This window comes from Octodon degus, unplaced genomic scaffold, assembly GCF_000260255.1.
Source record: "Octodon degus isolate 3935 unplaced genomic scaffold, OctDeg1.0 scaffold00043, whole genome shotgun sequence".
Lineage (NCBI taxonomy): Eukaryota > Metazoa > Chordata > Mammalia > Rodentia > Octodontidae > Octodon > Octodon degus.
In genome coordinates this window covers 12,279,388-12,297,973 of record NW_004524619.1, presented here as the reverse complement: position 1 = coordinate 12,297,973, position 18,586 = coordinate 12,279,388, and the positions used below count along the sequence as shown (strand labels likewise).

At 41.2% G+C, this 18,586-nt stretch overlaps 1 protein-coding gene across 9 annotated transcripts in view; it reads left to right on the top strand.

Annotated features, from left to right (window-relative positions):
• Window positions 1-7,681: 7,681 nt before the first annotated feature.
• CUNH3orf67 (chromosome unknown C3orf67 homolog) overlaps window positions 7,682-18,586 on the top strand; it is a 334,462-nt gene continuing 323,557 nt past the window's right edge. For 8 of the 9 annotated variants that reach the window (XM_023715800.1, XM_023715798.1, XM_023715797.1 and 5 more), the window contains exons 1-3: window positions 7,695-8,003; window positions 10,411-10,500; window positions 12,903-12,996. In XM_023715800.1, the coding sequence (XP_023571568.1) occupies window positions 7,983-8,003; window positions 10,411-10,500; window positions 12,903-12,996 (205 nt within the window). In that variant the 5' untranslated portion in view covers window positions 7,695-7,982. Of the gene's footprint in view, window positions 8,004-10,410; window positions 10,501-12,902; window positions 12,997-18,586 lie in introns of all 9 variants that reach the window. The other variant, XM_023715803.1, reaches the window with a different exon arrangement.

Sequence of the window (18,586 nt, the reverse complement as noted above, 5' to 3'; positions counted from 1 at the left end):
AACTTTGGCTCTATTCGATGATATAAAGATGTGAGGCTGAGGATACTATAGCAGTCTTCGGAAGCTGCAGAGTCAACCTAGGGTCTGAACCAACCTACATGTAGCAGCACGAAGCATGGAATCCTGACAGTGCTTGTCTGGCTCTGTATATAGCTGGATCTACGCTGGACAGTGAGGAGGTCAGTGCCGAGTCTAAGTTCCTGAAATTTCCATTCAGTTTTTCTTCTGAGGGTTTTATAGCCTCAAATGTTATGTTCACATCTTTAGTCCATTTTGAATTAATTTATGTATGTAAACTTAAAAGTAAAGTAACCATCCAACTTCACTCTTTTATATGTGGAGATCCAGTTTTCTATAGTCAGTACCAAGTGGCTTTAGGTTAGGAAGAGTTGTAAGAAAATAAGGCCGCTTAGAGCTAACTTAACTTTTACTTTGTGGTTAGGTTGAATATTTCTGTTACTTAAAAACAAATTAAAGCTTCTGTGCTATAGTATATATGTTCAAACTCAAGTCGTTTTAAAATGTGCCAAGGGAACTTCATGCAAGGTGGCAACAGCACTGGTACTAAAACTTCTGGTAGTTTCCTCTGTTGACAAAACCTGCTAGTAGCGGGGGAACTACCAGCTCGCGCCCCCTTCCTGTCCCTCTCTCAGACAGGAGCTTTCTTTCCCTCAATAAATATATTCTGCTCATTAAAAAAAAAACCTGCTAGTATTGACTCCCCCAGCCAAGAGGGGTTTCCGAAGAGTGCTGTCATTATTTACCCTTAACATAGACAACCTGTGACAAAGAGTTTTTACAGGGCTTTCTGTGAACTATGAATTGTAATTTTTCTAAGCATCTTCCAAGTGGCAGCAGAATTATGTTTATTTACTAATTCTGATCAGAAAAATAAGCCAGGAAAATTGATGGCATTCATTAGATTTTACCTGAACAGAGCAGTTCCTTCTAATTAATTGTAAAGAGAAAACACTAACTTACGTGTATTCATTTTAAATTGCTATGCATTTTTAAATTGCCAGGAAGATAAACTGTTTTGTATATTTGAAGTTTACCAATAAAAAATTAGTAGTAATATGCATTCAACTGATAATTTTAAAGACACATTCTGAAACATACTCATTTTTTAAAGCCTAAATCTTTGCTATGCAAAACTACTTCATTTAGGAAAGCATTCCTATTTAAATATCCAAGTCCCTGAACAACTGTTTTCCTTTCTAAAAAGCTTTCAGGTCATAGTTGGACTTGGGAATTTCAAATTTATGTGTGACTTTTGAAGTATCTGGGCATCTATAGGTAAAAGTAGGAAATAATTATCATAGAATCTAATAGATCAGGCTGAGAGACAAACCAATTTGAGGAGATATTCTAAAATCTATAAAAGCTTTAAAATCTTTTCCCGAACCATGCCTTCTTATAAAAGCAGGGCGTTGACACTCTCAAATAATGGTAAAATAGATGATCCAGTTCTCACTAATTTTTCTCAATAATAATTTGACTAAAGCTGTAAAATAGTTTCAAACCTATTCTTTCAACTCTGCATTATTGTAATTAATGAAAGCATTTTATAGCATGGGGAAAAAACTTAAAATTGCTTATCAAGTATTAAACATTTTAGGTGATGGTACACTAGAACAAATTCGGATAAACCAATGTTTTAATTCTCCTTCTGACAAATAACCCAATTATGAACAGCAGCCAAAATATAACTACAATTTCATCATGGTAAATACATATATTCTTCATTCCAAAGAATAACATTTCTTATAAAATTGAGAATCATACCCATCTAACTTGAATGACTATATTGCCACCCCTGAAAGTTATTTCTAGTCTGTGCTATTTTAAATACCACCTAATATCCTTTAATAATATTAATATAGCACCAAATTACTTTCTTTGTAGAACAAAGGCAAGCACTTTAAAGCTTGTAAAGTGAGTAATTCTTAATGTTGTCAAATTAAGTTAAGCAATTTAATGTAATTACTAAATGTACTGACTTCTTTAAAAATTGCAGCAATTAAAGAAACTGCTTCACTGTCTTTTATAACATACATAAATAACTTGGCTTAAACCAAGTTGTTGGGGGAAAATGGCATTTTTTTTTTATCCCACCGGAATTCTGGTAGATATTCTTACAGTCCAATTCAAGTTTGCATTCATCTCTAGCAGGTAGCAAACTCAATCATGAGCATTTGTTGTTATGAGCCAAGATCATCTCTAATTTCATATACCATAGTACTGCACACAAGAGTAGTCCCATCACAGGTGAATTAATGCGCCAATTAATGTCCACCTAAGGTGGGCAGCTTTTAGATTTTCCCATTCCTGAACAGGACCTATAGTAGACCATACTTGCTAATGAAAATCAGACTGAGTTTATTCTGACTTTACTAGGCGCTAGAAGGGATGATGTTAGTTTTTTGAGGAGTTTGGGAGTAGGGTTTGGTACCAGGGATTGAACTCATGACCATGCACTTGCCAGGCAGGGGCTTATGCTGCTGAGCCATCTCCCTGGCCCAAGGGATGATGTTTAAACTTGGACTATTGCTTTCTTTTTAGGAAGTGAGGGCACAGGAGGGATATCATACCTTTTCAGTCTTATAAACAGGTAATGAAAACCAAAAACACCAGAATTATAAGACTGATACACTGAGATTAATCATTTTCAATACTATAACACATTTTCCATGAACAAATTAAGATTATTAATTTACCCTTTTACCTTAAGGTATCTTTAATTGCTTTCTTTTCATTTTCTCAGTATCTGCGGCCTATGGCTACCTTTACAGTCTATTCATCCTTCCCTTTCTCCTTTTCTTTCTCTCTCATCTATTCAATTACTATTGATTTATCTTACTAGCTACAAGGCTGTACTAGTCTGAGAGGCACTAAGCATTCAATAGTGGACAAAGCAGACATAAAATTTTGAAACCTGTAGTCTAGTACAGATGACCAACATTATAAATGTCACATTTAAATAATGAATTTTCAATAAAGCTAAGTGCTAAGATTCTGTGAGAACCTAGAAAGGGAGATCTCAGCAAGCCAGGGAAATTAAGGGGCAGCCAGATAGGTCAGCAGATTAAAGCACCTGCTTAGGCAGACACAAGAGTTGGAGGTTTGATCCCCAGCCTGCCTTGCTGGCCCCAACCCCAGGGTGCACTGAGATGGTGAGGAAGACTGGGCACGGAGACACGTGCCTATAATCCCAGCACTTGGGAAGCTGAAAGTCCGATCTGCATGGTGAGACCCTGTAGACCTTGTAGACCATGCACTAAAAACAAAACAAAACAAAAAGACAGGGAAATTAGCCCCTCAGCACCAGCACTCAGGGGTTTGGGCAGGCAGGGATGCAAGTGTGGAGCTGCCTGGGCTCCAACCTGAATGTGAGGCCTGTCCTGTTACAACAGCATAGTGAGACCCTGTCTCAGAAGAAAAAAGACAGGGATATTAGAAAAGGACTCCCACAGGAAAGGGCCTCTTGATCGAACCTTCATATTTGCAGCATAAATAGTCCTTACCCAAGGAAAAGGGGAGCAAAAGTAATCCCTGTAAAACAAAACAAAATGTGCATGCAAAAACACAGAGCGCACGAAGGCCCTGTGATAGAAATGATCATGTTGAGCATGAAGCACTTTCTAAAAAAATCCTTCAATGTGCCTGAAATGCACACACACGTACACAACCCCCCCCCACACACACACAGAGGCTGCATAGTGTAGAATGAAACTGAAGAAGGGGAAAGGGTGATCTTATAGACTGCCACAGGCTCTGTAGCCACGAAGGAGTCTGCAGCAGGGATACGCTGCATTTTATAAAGATGACTTTCACTACAATGTGGAGAGCCAGGCATGATGTGCACACCTGTAATCCCAGCATCTGGGAAGCTGACACAGGAGGATCACCACAAGTTCAAGGCCAGCCTAGACTGTGTAATGAGGCCCTGTCTTACAAAAAGGCAAGACCAAACAAAAAGTACAATGTGCAGAGTGATTTGAAAGGGGAACCGGATGTGACGGCACATGCCTGTAATCCCGGCACTCAGGAGATGGAGACAGAAGGATCACTGTGAGTTTAAGACCAGCCTGGGGATTGCAAAATTAAACACAAGGCCAACCCAAACTGCATATCAAGGCCCTGTCTCAGAAAGAGAGAGAGAGAGAGAGAGAGAGAGAGAGAGAGAGAGAGAGAGAGAGAGACAGACATCAACATGTTATTAACTGGAAAGGTGGTGTTGTACATTAAGGAAGTGAAGGTGATAGGTCAATTTTAAAAAGACGACAGCATAGGAAAGTTGAGTAACTTTGAGAAGTATTCAGATCAGTCAACATGATCAATTAAGCATAGGGAATATATTAGTTATTTATTGCTATGTAAAAATTACCCCCATACTTAGCAGCTTCTTAGCAAGAAATAATTACCTTATGTGTGGAACAGAAATCAAGACATGAGTTAGTCACAGGGCTACACTCCAAGTGTTGATCCAGAGTGCAGTCACATCAAAACTTGACCAGGCAAGGATTCAATGTCAAGGTGGTTCTTACGGTCACTGGAAGGCCCCGTGTCCTCACTGACTGTTGGCTGGAGACATCAGTTCTTTGCCAAGTGGGCCTATCCATGGGGCTACTTACAACACAGCAGCCCACTTTCCTTAGAGAGGAGCGAGGGAGGCAGGGAGGAACTGACCAGAGGGAGTAAAAGAAGCAAGCGAAAGATCGTAATCCTTTTATAACTCAATCTCTGCACATCTCTGGATTTTCATCATGTTACAAGTGAGTCACTAGGTCCCACAAGGGGAGGAGTTTATCAAAGGATGCAGACACTACACAGTGGGACCACCAGCAGCCGCCTTTGAGGCTACTACTGTCAGAGGCTACCACCATAGGAAGCAAGGGAGCAGGAGCACTGTGATAGTAAATAGTGAGACCGAGAGGGAGAGAAAAGGCCCAGGCCTGAAGAAGTTTCTTTTGGACACGAGAAGTATGAACAGGGAAAGGGTCTGTCTTAGCTGCTTTTCTCATTGCTGAGACAAAATATCTGACACCCAAAGTTAAAGGAGTGACAATGGTTTAGCTCACAGTTTGTAGAGGTTTCATAGTCAGCTGGCTTCATGGCAGGGTGGCATGGTAGAGGGGCGTTCCAATGGGGAAACAGTTCCTGGTGGGCAGAAGGCAGCAAAAGCAGCAAGAAGCAAGCACCCACATTAACCCTCTTCCTGACCCTTATATTTTACCCAGACTACATGCTCTTAGGACAGGTACAACTTGCACCGAGGATGGAGCACCCTCAGCCTACCCAGAACTACCCCAGACCAATCAGTGGGCTAGTTTAGTAACCATATAGCCTTCATCCCAACACCACATACTCTAGATCCAGCTGCCTCTGAAAAGGCCTCTATGCCCACATGAGCATTTGAGGGGACATCTAGACACAAGTCATAATAGAGTCTTTCATCAAATCAACAAATATGTGTTTATAAAATACCTACTATGTGCTAAGCGCTAGAGAATAGAATAATGCAATGAACACTGAAAAATCCTTTACCTTTTAAGAGTTGAACATGGATGCTATTTATATTACATTATTTGGATAATCATAAGAAGGTAGAAAGAACAAAGTGTAGGGTTCACTTCTGTTGTATCAATATATGCTTTTCAAGGATATACTTTTTCCACATAGTTTGAATCCTCAACACGTGGCTTCCTCCTATACTTTCCTACCTTCTGTCTGTCTTACAGTAGTTATCAAAAGATGTTGAGAATTATAGTACCATTGTAGTTGCAGTAGTCCAAAATGGTCCCCCCCCCAAGATATGCACATCAGCTTTCTAAACTTCCTTAATTGGTAAACGTGTCTCTACAGGTATTAAGGATCTTAGAGCAAATATGTTGGATTATACAAGTGGCTCCTACATGGTACCACAAGTCTCCTTGCACGAGACACACAAAAAAATGCACAAGATGGGGAGGTAATGTGACCATGGTAGCGGAGGACTGGAGACACCGAGCCACAAGCCAAGGAATGACAACCAACACCGGAAGCTGGTCAGAACCAAGAACAGATCCTCCTCCAAAGCCTCCAGAGGAAGGTTAGCCCTGCAGACACCTTGATTTTGGACTCCTGGCCTCTAGAACTGCAAAGGACTAGACTTTTACTGTTTCAATCTACCCAGCTGTGGTAATTTGTTACAAAAGGTATAGGAAACCAAGATATTCTTCTAATGTTTTTCTTTATCAATGCAGTCATAGTGTTTATTACAAGTTGTAATTATTTGCTTGTTCATTCATTGTCTTTAGCCTCTCAGCATAGTATCTGCAACACTAGATTCCTAGGAACTATGAGTTAAGTGAATGAGTTGATAAATACTGCCCATAAATAACAAACAAATCTTGTAAGACATGGATCATGGCTATTGATCACTATTCCCAAAGCTCCAGCACAGAGCTCTGCAAAAAACTGCCACTTTTCCTACGTTTGAACTCTGAAAGTCAGGAAGTCTATATTGTAGGCACTACAGTTTATAGCTGTGTGACTACAATTTATAGTAGTCGACTACTACAATCGACTAAAGAGCGTCCAAACAGGTTTGTCCTTGAAGGCTCTTAGTCCCAATAAGCAGCAGATCAAATAGCATTCATTTTCATCTCATACCTGACCCGTAGTGATTGACATAAGGTAGGGACAATAACCAGTTGAGGTTTTGGAGGTTAAGTGGAATAGTATCAGAGACCAGACCCAGCCATGGCTGAAATTCAGCACCGCATCCTTGAAAAATTCTTAAGTCTGAATCCTCAAATCCCCTACAGAGGAAGCTGATCCACGCCTCATAGTTTGTGCACCGTGAATCACTTGGCCCACAGGAAGAAACCCACGGGTTACTTGTATCTAATTACTACTAACCCTGTGCCGTTGACCTAACTCAGCCATAGGTACAGCACCGGACAAGAGTTCTGCATCAGTAGCTAATTAATCTTCCCGTGCCACAGTTCCTTACCCAAAAGCTGGAAATAAAGCCTCCCACTACATATATATATATATATATATATATATATATATATATATACATACTTATACATATATACGTATATATAGATATTATTTTCATCTCATACCTCATATATATACGTATATATGTATATATATGCTTTCCAAAGTGCACAGAGATTTTCAGTAAATATTTCCACTTCTTAGGGCCGTCTCAAACAGTGAAAGAGTCCACAAGACTTTATTATGAGCTTAAGAAGCCTATATGGAAAACCTGGGAACCAAAGGCCACCTGAAGAGTTCACTATTCCAAGATTCCGTATCCTTCAGCCACCATTCATATGGTGATGAGTATTTACAACCAGGAGAGATCAGACCCAAGTAACAAAATTCGAGAAGAGCCCACGATGTGAAGTCCCACTTGGTGAAACGCAAAGTTTCAGCTTAGCAGCTGACCCAAGTTACTGTCTGCGGAGAGCTCGGGTCCTGGGTGGCGCGCAAAACCTTCCCTTGGCGTCCCTGCGTTGCCCGGCAACGTTCCCCAGACGTGAAGCCCCAGGCGTCCGTCGGCGGGAAGCCCAGGTAGGCGGCGCGCAGGCGCGTCCCGCGAGCCAATGAGCGCGGCCGAGACGCGGGGGCCCCGCCCCCCGTGGATTGAGGGGCGGTGACTCGGGGCGGGCGTGAGCCGCCTTGCGGGCGGGCGAGAGGGCGGTTGTTTGTGCCTGTGCCGGCGCCCCGCGTCCCGTCACGTAGGTTACGCGCAGCGCACAGTCCGCGGCGAGGACAGCCTGGAGCCGGCCCCGGCCGCTGCGTCCTCCCCAGCCCGGCGGCGGGGCCCGCGATGGTGCGGGTCGGCGGCTGCCGGGGCGGCTGAGCGGGCCGGGGGCTGAGAGGAGCCCGACCGACCGAGCGCCGCCTCCCGCCCGCCGCCTCCGGCCGTCGGGGTCCGCGCGCGCAGCCCCGAACCCTGTGCCCCAGTCCCGGGCCCGGCGGGAATGTTCAAAAATGAGTACCAGGTAACCCCAGAGGCCTCTGCAGACGCCTGCGCGCTCCTCGCGGGGCCGAGGCTGGAGGTGGGTGGGGACGAGCCCCGCGGTGGTGCGACCCCGAGGGGCGAGGAGAGGCCGGGGCCGAGCGACCGTGACACACGGAGCAGAAGGAGGAGGGCAGCCGGGCGGCTGGGCAGGGCGCCCGCCCTCTGACCACTCTCAGGGTCGCTGTGTGGTTCCGAGGGAAAGGCAGATCTCACGCCCTGCCAGACAGACAGCCGGCCTCGGGTCTCCAGGGCCGGCCTCGAGGCGCACGTGGTAGGGGCGACTGTAGTTCATGGCGATCTTGGGGAGTCGGTCGCTGGACATCACACATCTCGATTCTTCTACTTTTTTCGCTCTATCTCTTGGTCCCTTCCCATTTAACAAAAAAACAAAATCAAAAACAAAAACACCTCCATCTCCCTCTGATGTACCACCACCTATGTAGGGCTGTTTGCTATTGATGCACCCCAGTATCTCAGAAGCAGATTAGGAGTATGAGTGAGGGCGTCAGTGGATGACGCCCAGATCATAAATAGGCACTGTGGCTGTCAGCCTTTTTTTTTTTTTTTTTTTTTTTTCAAAACGGGTTTAGTGACACTCAAGCACGGGGGGTTATGAAGGTCGTTGGGGGTTACTGGTAAACGCGCAGAACACCTGATCTTTTCCCCTCAGCTGTAGTGCATGGGAACCCTCAGGCTTGGGAAAGGTAATCTAGCTTTTAAACAACTTCCCTCCAGTGAACTTCCCTCCCGTGATTCTCGTACTGATGGGCCCCGGATCTGGAGCAGCCTTGTTTCTGGGTGTCCTTAGGCAGCGTAGACGCAAGCTTTGAAGCGGGTCTCCTTGCACAGCTTGCTTCCCACCCTATGTGTGTCTCCTCTGCTCGTCCTTGGCCCTGGCTTCCTGCCCCGGCCTCTTCACCTCCTCTTGAGGTTACACTTCTCTTTACAGCCCTGCCCTTGGGAGCTTTCTCCCTGCCTGTAATCTGCCGCCTGGTCTTCGCCTCTTCCTTACTTCTGCCTCTTCACCACGCACTGCTGGTCCTTAGAGTCGGCTGCAGGTTTCTTTGGTATACTCTACACTTATTATTAAACAGGTTAAGACAAATGGAGAGAATTTGTCCCACTTTATGTCGGTAAGGTATTCTGTTCAAAAGCATAAGCCCACTGCAGGAAATAAACCTGGAAAACATGGGAAAGTAAAGAGAAGTATGGAGGAAAAGTTTGCTATTTCTCCGAATATAAAGGGTTTTCCCTTTTTAAAACCAAGCTGTCTCAAATTTAAAATTCATTGTGTAGTTTGACCTCTTAAAAGCTGTGGTAATTCTATTCCACATATTTTGCACAGAATACTGCCTAATGATGAAAAATTAAATACCATGATTATGTGTTAAAACTCAGAAGCTAAAGTATCTTAATATTCAAAAAAATTAAAAGCTGGAAATTCTTTACAAAAATCACTTTCAAAAAAATTACTTTCATTATTGCTTATAATTCAAACCACATTTCACCTTTGTTTCAGAGTCTGTTTGGGCAATACTTTCTCAGTGATCATCTTATTTCCCTTTTTTATAATTAAAATGTATGAATATTTGATGATATAGTTAGTAATTGTTTTACATAAGCACATCTGTTGTTTGTGAGTTTACAATGGAGAGTAATTAGTCTGTCTTTATGAATGATTCATTCTTTTTCTTGTACAAGTTATTGTTTTTCTTCTCTTATCTCCAAATTGATTTGTATTAAATAAATAGACATTACAGAATGCTCAAAATAAGAGTCTTCTCTGAATCCCTCCCAAGCCTTTTCATTAACCAGTATTAAACTAGTTTTCCCTTTTGTTGGAATAATATTTGGTGGCACTATTCTTGCCATGTGCTTCATGGTTTTTGCTTACTGTCTGTTGTAGTCTACCAACCCACTTTACAGATAGAGAATCAAGAAATTAAGTATCTCCACGGTCAGATAGTTGAGTCAGTGCTAGAGCTCTGGTCACCATTATCAGAAAGTTTGTAGTTATAAGAATTTATTGGCTTGGTTCAGTAATCGAGTTTCAACCTTTTAGTCTGGGGTCCACAAAATATTTTGGAAGCCTGATGGTACATGTCAAGTAATGAGCCCTCCTAATAACGTTTAGGTGGCATAACTGATCTAAAGTTTCTCATGCTTTACAAGTAACTTCCTTAGACCATTAACCCTGGGTCACCCAAATCCAGAAATTCATGGCTTACCTATAATCAAGGAACAAAGAAGTGGTGATAAAGGCATAGTGTTTCCTCCCAGATCTATTTAAGCACAGATGGCTGGACCACTGGGTTTGTTTTCTGGGGTGTTTCCTTCTTAATGCTGTATTGCACTTTAAATTTAAATACCTTGTTTTTATTTTCTAGGGAGGTGCATTTGTTGAAATCTTTAGTGCTCAGGGAAAAAATCCTGGAGCACAGTGGAAGATCCTTGGCAGCCCGTCTGTGATTTGGAAAGTAAGTGTCTGATGCAGCGGCCACAAAGATCATGGGAGGAAGTGTGAAGGGAGATTGTAGAAAAAAGGGCTTGATCAGATTTCAGTTGCTTTTCCTGTTCTTTCGCTTTGAAAGCCTTTTGTGGTGGTGTTGCCCGCAGCTCTCCTGGGTGCCACTCTTCTGTTGTTTAAGACTGGAATCTAGCTCATACTTTTCTCTGTGTTCAAGGTCCTCCTCTGTCATTTTGGGTGACTCTAGTATTGCAGAGGAAAATCTGTCTAAATCCTGAGCATCTCAGTTTCTTGATTTCTTCATCTTTGTTGACCTCTTCCATCCACTCTGCTGCAGTATCCATGCCCACTGGCCTCCCCTAGACCTTCCTGCCCAGACTGGAAGACTCCTGAAATTGCTGAGTGAAACCCTGAAGTGTCCCTCTCTGAACCCCATCTTTGATTCTTAAGTGTGCTGGGTCAGATGCCCCCTCTGTGTTTGTTCTTCTGTCTAATAGGGCTCTTTTGGCCATTGATCCTTGTTTTATTTATTTTCTTTTTCTTCACTTATTTTTGCTTCCACCCAGAAACCAAATTCTAATTTCAGTCACTTTCCAGGCAAGACCCTGGATGCTTTCGCTCGTGTCCTCACATGGTGACTGCTGAGCCAACCCTTTCTGAATTCCCCATGCTCCTCCCTGCAGGACAAGCCCACCTCACTCTCCAGGAGAGCTCCCCACTAACAGGAAAAGCTGGCCTCAGCTAGCTGTCACCAGGTTAAAAAACCTGTATCTGTCCCAATCCTTTCTTTCTCCTGTTTAACCCAGAATGGCTTGCTAGGGACCTTCTTCCTTAGATAATTTTTAAAGCAGCTATTAATGCAGTGCTCGCTATCTGCCAGCATGGTACTACAGTCTTTGATATACTCTGATATTATGTAATTGAAGCACTACCCCTTAGTGAGAGAGGCGGCTGTATACCTATCTGATTGGTAGGCCACAAAATTAAGGCATAGAGAGGGTAAGCTCAGAGTTACATAGCTGTTACTGTGAATGAAAGATAATAGTGCTGTTGCAGTACATAGCAGACATTAGGAAGGGCTGCCCCAAGGAAATGATGTTTGAGTTGTATGAGTTAACTTTTTTTTTCTTTTTTCATAATACTGGGGATTAAACTCAGAGTCTTCACATTAAGTATCTTCCTCCAACAACTCCCTCCATTTTAATTTTTCATTTTGAGATAGGGTCTAACTGCAATGTCAAATTGTCCAGGCTGAGCTGGAACTTGGGAATCTCTTGCCTCAGACTCCCAGAGTGTTGGGATTATAGGTGTATATGTCTCCATACTCAGCTTGTAAAAGTCAGCTAGCCGGGGAGAGGTAGCTCAGTGGACTATCTTTGGCAAGCACAGGGACCAGGGTTTGATCCCCAGTTCAAAAACTGAAAGAAGTCTGTTGAGGCCACGATGAAGCAAGTGAGGGAGAACACCAGGTAGGAGATAGGATTTAAAGTTTGGACAGGGCGCGCAGGTGCTTACTGCCATATTGAAGGCTTAGTGAGCTATTCAAGTTTTATTGCATGTCCAGCTTGTGCACAGTTAGAATGAAAACATCACATGGTGCAGGTGTGTTCACTGAGATACACAGAGATGCTATTGTAATGGACCTAAGAGCAGTGTATTTGTTACTTACTTTTTAGCAGCCAGTAGTGACAGTGCATTTGTTAACATACACGAAAAGCCCAGGTATAACACTGAAGACTTGGAGAATTTGTGAAAAATGAAGAAGGCATCTTTATACTCAGAGGCTGAGAATCTGCCTTTAGATAATCACCATCCACATTAGCACTTGGATGGAAAGTGGCCTCTTACGTATAAATATTTTTCATTGCCGGATTTCTCCCTGCTGCCACTCCCACCTTAGCTTTTCAGGTAACCTTAACTGTGGCGTTTATTTCATGTTGATTTAAGTAAATGGTACCTAGGATGTCATAGTTGTAGCAGGTGCAAAATAGTGTGATTAATTCTGTTGGAGCTGGTCTGAAAGCAGAGCAGTTCCACACTGGATACCACATGGGCCTGGTGGTGTCTTCATCGTGGCAGGGGTTGGTGTTCGCCCGGTGCTGCTGGACAGAAATATGTAGGTTAAAGGGGCAGAGTAGCAGCTAAGTCCTGGGAACTGAATTAGTGACTTGGGAGTCCCTGAGGTTGGAGAGCTTCTGACGTCTTGACACCTTGGGGGGTTACCAAGTGGCTCAGTGTGGCTTTTGTATTCCGGTTCTCAGCAGGCCTCAAGGGACAAGTGTCCTCTAGGCCTGACCCTACTGCTAGGTCATTTGAATGTGGGATATTTTGCTTCTGGATTTGCAATTTCAATTTTATAGAGGAAGCTAAATAAGATGTACTTCAATTACCTGTCTTCATTTCATTCTACAGGAGTTTGATAAAGAAGTTAAAAGTTTTGTGTTTGTTCTGGAAGGCAGCAGCCAAACAAATAAAATTCAGTTACCGAAGGAGAATAAGCAAATCCGTAAGTAAAATTTTTAATATTGAAAATTTGATAACATTATGCATTTATACCTTATATACAGGTATACAGTATGAGTGTGAATTTTACTGGCATCTGTTGGTGTGAAGAGATGTGTCTTTCTTTTTTTTAATGTAGAAGCTAGCTGTATGTTAGGCACTATGCTAGGCTTTTAAACGATACACTATTCTGCCTTTCTACCTACTAGGAATCTAGAACTATTTTTGAGATTTAGAAAATTATTTGGTAACAGATAAGTATGATGATAATAATATTTATCAAGCACTAACTGACCAGGAACTTTCTAGGCCTTTTGTCTTTATTAACTCTTCTAATCTACATAATAGTTCTTTTATATATGAGCAAACTGAAGTTGGTTCCTTATTAAGAAATTGGGTAGGCTGGACATAGTATACCATACCTGAAAACCAGCACTCTGCAGACTGAGGCAAGAGATTGCGAGTTCAAACTCAGCCTGAACAGTTTAGCAAGACTCTGACTCAAAAAAAGGGAGGGCTGGGGATTTAGCTTGATGCAGAGGCCATGAGTTCAATTCCCGGTGCTATTAAATAAATTTTTTAAAAGGACAGTTAACGATGTTTTGAAATAAACTCAGAAATTCCCATTTATAGAAAATTAATTCTTGAGAAAACTTTATTAAAAATACTATATAAAACTTTTTGGTAACAGTAACTTGAACCCTTGAAGGATTTGATAACTAGTAGGTACATGCATGTTAAGTGACTTCACAAAAAGCACAGCGTTTATTTCAGTTCTTACTTTGGAAATTAGCGTTAGTATTTTAAAGCAGAAGAAACTCTGAGAGCGCACCTAAGCTTGTGCTCAGAAGCCCCGTGTTGGCAGAGATCAAGTTTTAAAGTTCCAGGCTCTGCCACCAGACTAGGCTTGGAAGAAACTGATGTTGATTTAAGAAATATACTGTATCAAGTGATTAATCGTGTTTTCCAAGGCCAGCGGTATAGCTTAGCAGGTTAAGCGCTTGCTTAGGTAAGCACAGGGGCCGGGGTTTGATCCCTGGCACTGCATGCCGTGCCAGCCCTGCCCCCATTTGTGCTGAGCCGGCAATGGAGTCCAGGTATGGTGGCACACGCCTGTAATCCCAGCACTAGGGAGGCAGAAAACAGGAGGATCACTAGAAGTCTAAGCTGCGGAGCACAGTGAGACCCTGCACAAAAAAAAAAAAAAAAAAAAAAAAAAAAAAAAAAAAAAAAAAAAAAAAAAAAAAAAAAAAATCATGTTTTCCATGAGTTGTGTCGTATGTTTTACACATAGAATTCAGAAGATTTGGCAAACATGAGTAACCAGCTCTTTTAGCATTTGTCATTTCCTTAGTCCTCTCATTCATTAAGGACATTCATTGAGTGACTGTCATATACCAGGCACTAAGAAGACCTGTTGCTGGGACCTAATTCTCTTATTTTAATTCAGCTTTCTAAATGTACATACTCCACGCTTTATGTACCATGTCTAGCTGCTCCATGTGTGTTTTAGATTTCTAAAACCATAAACCAAGTTGTAGAAGTTACAGAGAGGAGATGACTTACTTTCAAGTGATATGTCAGGGTCATTTGTTTGTTTTTAGGTATTGTTTAGTTTTCAGTATTGAGGATTGAATTGAGGGCCTTTGCACTAAGCTACATCCCCAGTCCAGTCTCTTAAAATGTATTTATTTATTTATTTTTGAAGCAAAGCCTTATAAAGTTTGTAAGTTGCTAGGGGTAGATTTGAACTTGTGGTCTTCCTACCTCCGCCTCCTGGAGTGCTTGGATTACAGGCATGTACCACCATGGCCAGCTGTCAGTGCTTCTTTCTAAATGAGCATAAGAGGTGAAATTTAGCAGCGCTTTCTCCTAGTTCGCGTGCGCGCACATGCGCGTGTGTTCATGTGTGCAGGCTCACATGTGTAAGTGCAAGGGTTTCTTTCATTTCCACATGAATTTATGCTTACAAGGCAAATTAAAAAGATAAGCTAGAGGAAAGTGTCTGAAACTACACTTCATTGGTAAAAGAGACACAGCCCAGTCATTTCAGGATGTGGACTTGGTGAGACAGGTAACTGTTTTAAGTCAGTGTACGTTCTCTTGATTCTTATTATTGTACTTACACAGCCTGCCGCACTTACACCTAGCCCCCGGCATCTGTGCGCATGGTCATGGTATCGATAAAAGCATTCACTTCTTCTCCTTGGCTCTGAGGAGCATTGCTTCTTACCAAGGGCAAACTGATTAATTGCGAGCTCTCCTTTCCTGCGCTTACCTGAGGGGTTTCCCCACAGAAACCGAGTTTAATGTATTACAGTTACCATTTTAAATGGAAAGATGAATGTTTTTAATTGCAAGAAGCAGAAGAATCTTTTAATGTATTTCTTGCACTGTGCCCTGTAATTAAACATTAAATCTTGCTTTTCTGACACTCATCTAGCACTGTAACAAATGAAACAGTTTATATACTGTACCTTGCACAAATGCCTTTAAGATTATTCAGAATTTTTGATAACAGAAACATACTGCTATTTTTTAGTTGTATTAAAATGACCTCATTTTTTAGGTTGGTATAGTTAAACTTAAATGTCATATTTTCAATTAGCATTTCTAAATTAAGTTCATTTAGCATTATGTATCCCTATTTTAAGAGTACACATGTATTTTACGTGTATTCTTAATGTGAGCTTGACATTAGGTATTCCATGTTGATTCTGACTTTATTGGGGACTTAGAAAGAAAGGTTAATGATGAAACTGGATGTTTACCTGTTCATAAACCATTTTTCTGAGCTAACTTATATTTGAAGGTTTCTAAATACATCAAAGTGTTTTCACTCAGCATCCTCCAAGTAAAAGAATGTGATATGACTGTTAGCTTGTGCACTTCTCCGGGGCAGAGATCTTGAGTCCTCTTCTTTTTTTTCATTGAGGAATAAATATGAATGAGACAGTTTCACAACTGATTAATAGGACAGTTTTGATAATCAATACACTGTACAATGTTATCTTCTTAGTAGTTATCCATAGTACAAGAAGCAGACAGGATATTCTGTCCAAACACTGTTAGTACACCTCTTCTCATTGAATTAAGCGAAAGTAGCTGTAAATTTATCCTAACTATTTTGTATATATAAATACAAAATGATCTTTCCTTTGTATCCTTTTTTTTTTTTTTTTTGTCCTGTCAGAGGTGAATATTCTATTGGCATCTAAATACTATAGGTGTTTGTTTGTTTGTTTTTGGTGGAACTGGGGATTGAACTCAGGTCCTTGCGCTTGCCAGGGAAGCACTTATTCCACTGAGCCATCTCCCTGGCCCCGACTATAGGTGTTTGAATTCAACTAAACAATCTAACACTGTCTAGCAGTCTATACTATTAGTGGGTTATCCTCAGAAGTTATTGACTTGAGCCTTTTACAGCTCATCATATTAATATGGATTTACTCTATATACCTCATTTTTATACTTTTCTGCTGGATGGTTAAGACCAACATATAGTAAGACCTATATAACAAGAAATGTAACTTTTGTATCTGATAAGGTCAGCCAAGTACTCTCAGGATTTATCCTGTAGCCCTGTACCACCCTTTGTACATCTTTTTGTCAGTGTCTGACATGAGGATGAGTCATGGCCATTGCTTGACCAATTTGCTCTCTGTGAAAGCTTGAGAAAATGTTTTTTCTCTTCATGTAACTCTCCCCAGGCTCACTTTAAATCATTGAACACATTCCTCTGTGGCTGCATAATCTTCTTGATCAGAAAATTTGGAGCACAACTGAGTTACATGTTGTTACAGTACAGATTCTCCTATGTCCCGAGTCTTCACTGACCTTGAAAGGCTAGGGCCAAAATGTTGGCTTACCTTGCAGCCCTTCCTTTTCTCCAATTTTGATCTGCTAACTTAGGTTGTTAACCCTCCAGAAGAGAAGCTAATTTTTAACCTGGAATATATGCAGTTTGGTTTACCCTATCTGTCTAAATATCAAACATTTTGGCATATCATGGAACAGGTATTTTCCATCAGATATCAATATGTTGAACTTTAAGTCCTTACAGAATATGAAGGAAAAATAATTATATAAAAGTAGAAATAAGCATTTATGTATTTTTACAAAGAAATTTAGAAACCTAACCATATACGGAATTATAAGTCCTTATATTAGGGAGACAATACGATATTTACACAAGTGGGTCTGGTTTATTTCACTAATAAGTATATCTTCAAGGGGCATCCACTTAAATATGAAGGCTTCAAGTTTATCATTCTTTATAGCTGAGTAGTACTCCATTATATAAAAGTACCACATCTTTTTCAACCATTCCACATGTGACGGGCATTGTGGTTGTTTCCAAGATCTGGCTATCACAAATTGTGCTGCTATAAACATAGGTACGCATATATCACTATGATATGACGCTTTCAATTCCTCTGGGAAAATTCCCAGTAGGGGGATAGCAGGCTTGAATGTGATTTCCAGTCCTAGTTTTCTAAGGAGTCTCCACACTGATTTTCATAATGGTTACACCAGTCTACACTCCCACCAACAGTGGAGAAGGGTTCCCCTTTCCCCACAGCCTCTCCAACATTTGTTGTTGGTTGATTTCTTTATGATACCCAATCTTTCTGTGGTGAGATGGTATCTCAGTGTTGTTTTAATTTGCATTTCACGGATGGCTAGTGATGTGGAGCATTTTTTCATATATTTATTTGCTTCTTTAATTTCGTCCTCTGAGGAGTGTGTGTTTATCTCAGATGCCCATTTCTAGATTGGGTCTTTAAATTTAGGGGCCCTAATGTTCTTTACTTCTTTATAAATTCTAGAGAACAGACTGTTGTCTGAGTGCTTATTAGTTAAGATTTTTTCGAAGTTTGTAGGTTGTCTTTTCACTTTATTGATAATTTCTTTTGATGTGAAAAAACTTCTCAATAAGAGGTGGTCCCAGTTGTTAATTCTTTTAAGTGTTTCCCATGCGATTTTGTTTCTGTTTATGAACTCTTTGCCTACCCCTATGTCTTCAAGAGATCCTCTTACTTTTTCTTCTAGGAGATTTAGTGTTTCTGTTTTAATGTTCAGTTCTTTAATCAATTTTGACTTTAGTTTAATGCATGGTGATAGACCTGGGTCAAGTTTTCGTCTTCAGCATGTAGAGAGCCAAATTTTCCAGCACCATTTGTTAAAGAAACTATCTTTCTTCCAGTGTGTTTGGCCCCTTTGTCAGGTGACTGAGTGCATTCCTAGAGGCCTCTGCATCTACTAGTATATATCATATTCCATTGATCCTCAGGTCTATTTTGTTGCCGTTGCCATGCTGATTTTATTACAGTAGCTTTGTAGTAAAATTTCAAGTCAGAAATTGTAATGCCTCCTCCTTTGTCTTTGTTGGCCAGGATTGCCTTTGCTATTCTAGGTCTTTTTTGATTCCAGATAAATTTTAACAATAATTTCTCTAGGTCTGGGAGGTATGTTGGTGGTAGTCTCATAGGAATTGCATTAAATCTATACAACAATTTTGGGAGTATGGCCATCTTCATGATATTGGTTCTTCCTATCCAGGAGCAGGGAATATCTTTCCATTTTCTGAAATC